General features: G+C 32.1%; 1 protein-coding gene across 1 annotated transcript in view; it reads right to left on the bottom strand.

The window, feature by feature from the left end:
- The window catches only part of LOC117176518, a 5263-nt gene extending 4083 nt beyond the window's left edge, over positions 1-1180 (bottom strand). Inside the window, exon 1 of the mRNA XM_033366773.1 lies at positions 1097-1180. Coding sequence (XP_033222664.1) covers positions 1097-1148 — 52 coding nt within the window. The 5' untranslated portion in view covers positions 1149-1180. The remainder of the gene's footprint in view (positions 1-1096) is intronic.
- Positions 1181-4031: the final 2851 nt, after the last annotated feature.

The raw sequence follows: 4031 nt of genomic DNA, 5'->3' as shown, positions 1-4031 counted from the left end.
GAGATAAAAGCGAGTGCAATAATTACAGAGGGATTAGCTTATTAAGCACCGTAAGTAAAATATATTCAAAAATACTTATTCGTAGGGTAATAAAAATAACAGTAACAAATATTTGGGAAGTCCAAAGTGGGTTTATGACAGGAAGGTCATGTACGGATCAAATATTTAGCTTAAGGCAAATAACAGAAAAAAGTTTGAGAGTAGGAAAAAAGTTTTCTGTGAATTTGTTGACCAGGTTAATAACAGACTCGAAAAGCTTTGGAAAATGGTTCACAAAAAAAATAGGCATGAAAAATCACGTTTTTTTTGTTTAAACTGCATTTTGGGATAATAAGAAAATTTTTTGAGGAATTTCATAGGCACCGTCGGAAAGACATGAAAGAAGCTAGAGTAGTATGCCAGGACAGGAAAGTATGGCGGCAAATAGTTAATAAAAAGGGTGTCAGTAGAGTGAACGACGCCTGAAACAAAGACCTTGGCTATTAATGGACCCAAGTGGGGAACCTTACATAACGACTTCGTGAGGTTCTTCGCTTGGGGTGATTGCTAGAGAGATTGATCAGCAACCTGGGTCGGAGCAGTGTTGCGGAACGAACGTGTTATTTACTTAAATAGCACGAGAATTCTGGATCAATCTGAAAAATCTCTAACCCTTCCACACACTACTCCTTTCCCCTGCCGAGTGAGTCACGCCTACCCCGAAAGGGAAATGGCTTAATGGTGAAATAATAATAATATTCAGAAAAAAATAATTTTTTATCAGTTCAGAATTTTGGTGCAATATTATTAAGAGTTACATTTTTAAGTTCTCAACATTAAAATACTTTCAAACCCTCTTGGGCGGTGACAAACCACCCTATGACAAAAGTGATTACCGATTGTTTCAAAATATTTGGAGCATTTCTATCTGGTGTTTTTATAAAAAAAGCTCGCGTTTTCCCTTCGATAAAAAAAATAATTTATCACATCTATTTTTCTTTGACAATGTTTCTTGCTTGTTATTATTTCTCCAATTCAAAACGTTCATTTATAGTTTGTTATAGTAATAATTATTAATATAATTAATATTATTAATATTATATAATTTCACACTCACTTGTAACATCAAGAAAACCAAAGCAGGAAAAAAGTAAAGTGACGATCCCCATTTTTTGTTTGTTGGAGATGACGATTTAAAATTAAAATATTGAATAATTCTTGAGTGATTTTGGTTACTAATCAATTATTGAACTTTTTTGGTCGATTGCTTTCGATGTAAAATAGTGGACGTGACCTAAGCAACACAATATCTTGATGTGCCTTATATAGTTTTGTGGTGCTTCAGCAGATAAATTCAGTGTTTAGATTATTTGTTTTTCTTGTTTTGAAGCAATGACTTGTAAATTATCTTGCACTTGTGGAGGTGGCATAGACAATGGCACAATCACGCTCTGAAAAGATAATTTTCTATATGTCTAGTTCTACAATTCTATAAATTTTTCTTAATTTATATGTACCGCGCTCAATAAATTCACATATAATTTTACTAATCAATTAGAACTATTATACTAATAAATTAGGTCGCTCACTCAGCGCCGCCACCAAGGCAAATTATGTAATGGAATGCGCGATAAACGATAAGTGGATATTTTTTTGCTTTTTTTGCTCTATGATGACATATATTACGTTTCCCAAAAAACTACCCCTAAGCCATACACAACCACCCTCTGTGATATTAAACTTTTTCAAAATAGGAAAACTACCTTCAACAATGTAAACATGTTTTAGGGCTTCAAATTAATCACATGACACTTGAAAATTTCGCGCTCTTTATAATTTCCTCAAAACTACCCTTCAACGTGAACGTATGCAGCAGAACATTTATATGTATGAAAAAAGCATTACAAATAATTAATTAAGAAGAAACTGTTAGTTGATATTTTTTTTCTTTGTTCTCTCTCCGACAATATATAATACGTTACCCAAAAACTACGAGTTCCACTAAGTCATACATATCCTCCCCTCGTCATCAAAAACGTTTTAAGAGTTGGAAAACGACCTTGAACAATGCAAAAATGATTTAGATCTCCAAATTTATTACATCACATTTCAAAATTTCCCCCTCTTCATAATTTTACCGAAAAAATACCCTTCCACGTGAATCTATGCAGCGGAACATATATATGTATGAAGAAAGCATTAAAAATATTCCAACTTAAAAGCGACTGTTAGTTGATATTTTTTTTTGTTCTCTGATAATATATAAGACGTTCTCCAAAAACTACTTCTAAGTCATACATACTCACCCCTCTTGATCAAAAACGTTTTAAAAGTTAAAAAACCACCTTGAACAATATAAGAATGATTTAGGATTCCAAATTAATAAAATGAAACTTGCAAATTTGCCTCTTATTATAATATTCCCAAAACCACCCTTTCACGTGAGCCTATGCAGCGGAACAAATATATGTATGAAAAAAGCATTTTAAAAATCAAACTTAGAAGACACTGTTAGCTGATTTTTTCCCCTCTTTTTTTGCTCTTTGATAATATATAATACGTTTCCAAAAAACTACCCCTAAGTCATACATACCTACCCCTCGTGATCAGAAACGGTTTAAAATATGGAAAACTAACCTTAACAATGTGAACATGATTTAGAATAACAAATTAACTATATGAAACTTGAACATTTTCCTCTTTATTAAATTATCCTGAAAAACAGCCCCTCTAAATGAGCGTATGCAGCGTAACATATATATGTATGAAAAAAGCATTAAAAATAATCAAACTTAGAAAACACTGTTAGTCGATATTTTTTTCTTCTTTTTTGCTTTCTGATAATATATAATTCGTTTCCAAAAAACAATCCCTAAGTTATACATACATACATACCCTTCGTAAACAAAAACTTTTTAAGAGTTGAAAAACCACCTTAAAAATGTAGACATGCTTAAAGCTCAAAATTAATTACATTGCACTTCAAAATCCCCCCACCCCATTTTCATTTCCTCAAAAAAGTACCCTTCTACGTGAATGTGGACAGCAGAACATATATATGTAAGATAAAGCATAACAAATAATACAACTTAGAAGACACTGTCAGTTGATATTTTTTGGCTCTTTTTTTGCTCTCTGATAATATATAATAAGTTCCACAAAAACTACCCTTATTTCATACATACTCACCCATCGTGATCAAAAACGTTCTACATGTTGTAAAATCACCTTGAACAATGTAAAAGTGATTTAGAACTTCAAATTAATTACATGCCACTTCAAAATTTTCCTCTCATTGTAATTTCCGCAAAACTACCCTTCCACGTTATGGTATGCAACAGAACATCTTCCGCTGGGAGATGTAATCAATTGGAGTTCTAAATCATTTTTACATTGTTCAGGGTGGTTTTCCAACTTTTAAGACGTTTTTGATGACAAGGGGATGGTATGTATGACTCAGCGGTTGTTTTTGGGTAAAGTATTATATATTATGGAAGAGCAAAAAAAAGGCAAAAAAAATTGACTAACAGCGTTTTCTAAGTTCTATTATTTTTATCCTTTTTCCATACTTAATTATTTGTGCATTGTTCAAGGTGGTTTTTCCAACTGTTTAAACGTTTTTGATTACGAGGTGTGGGTATGTATGACTTAGGGTTAGTTATTGGGTAACGTATTATACATTATTGGAGAGCAAAAAAAGAGAAAAAGTATATGAACTAATAATTTCTTCTAAGGCTTATTATTTTTTATGCTTTTTTCATACATATATGTGTTGTGCTGCAAAGATTCACGTGGAAGGGTAGTTTTTCGGGAAAGTATGAAGAGGGGGAAATTGTGAAGTTCCATGTAATTAATTTGGAGTTCTAAATCATTTTTGCATTGCTCAAAGTAGTTTTCCAAGTTTTAAAATGTTTTTGATGAGCAGGGAAGGGTCTGTATGACTTAGGGGCAGTTTTTGGGTAACCTATTATATATTATCAGAGAGCAAAAAAGAAGCAAAAAATATCGACTGAAAGTGTTTTCTAAGATTTATTAATTTTTATGCTTTTGTC

Source organism: Belonocnema kinseyi, chromosome 7, assembly GCF_010883055.1.
Source record: "Belonocnema kinseyi isolate 2016_QV_RU_SX_M_011 chromosome 7, B_treatae_v1, whole genome shotgun sequence".
Classification (NCBI taxonomy): Eukaryota; Metazoa; Arthropoda; class Insecta; order Hymenoptera; family Cynipidae; genus Belonocnema; species Belonocnema kinseyi.
The sequence above is the reverse complement of the archived record's forward strand: the minus strand, read 5'-3'. Positions and strand labels throughout refer to the sequence as shown.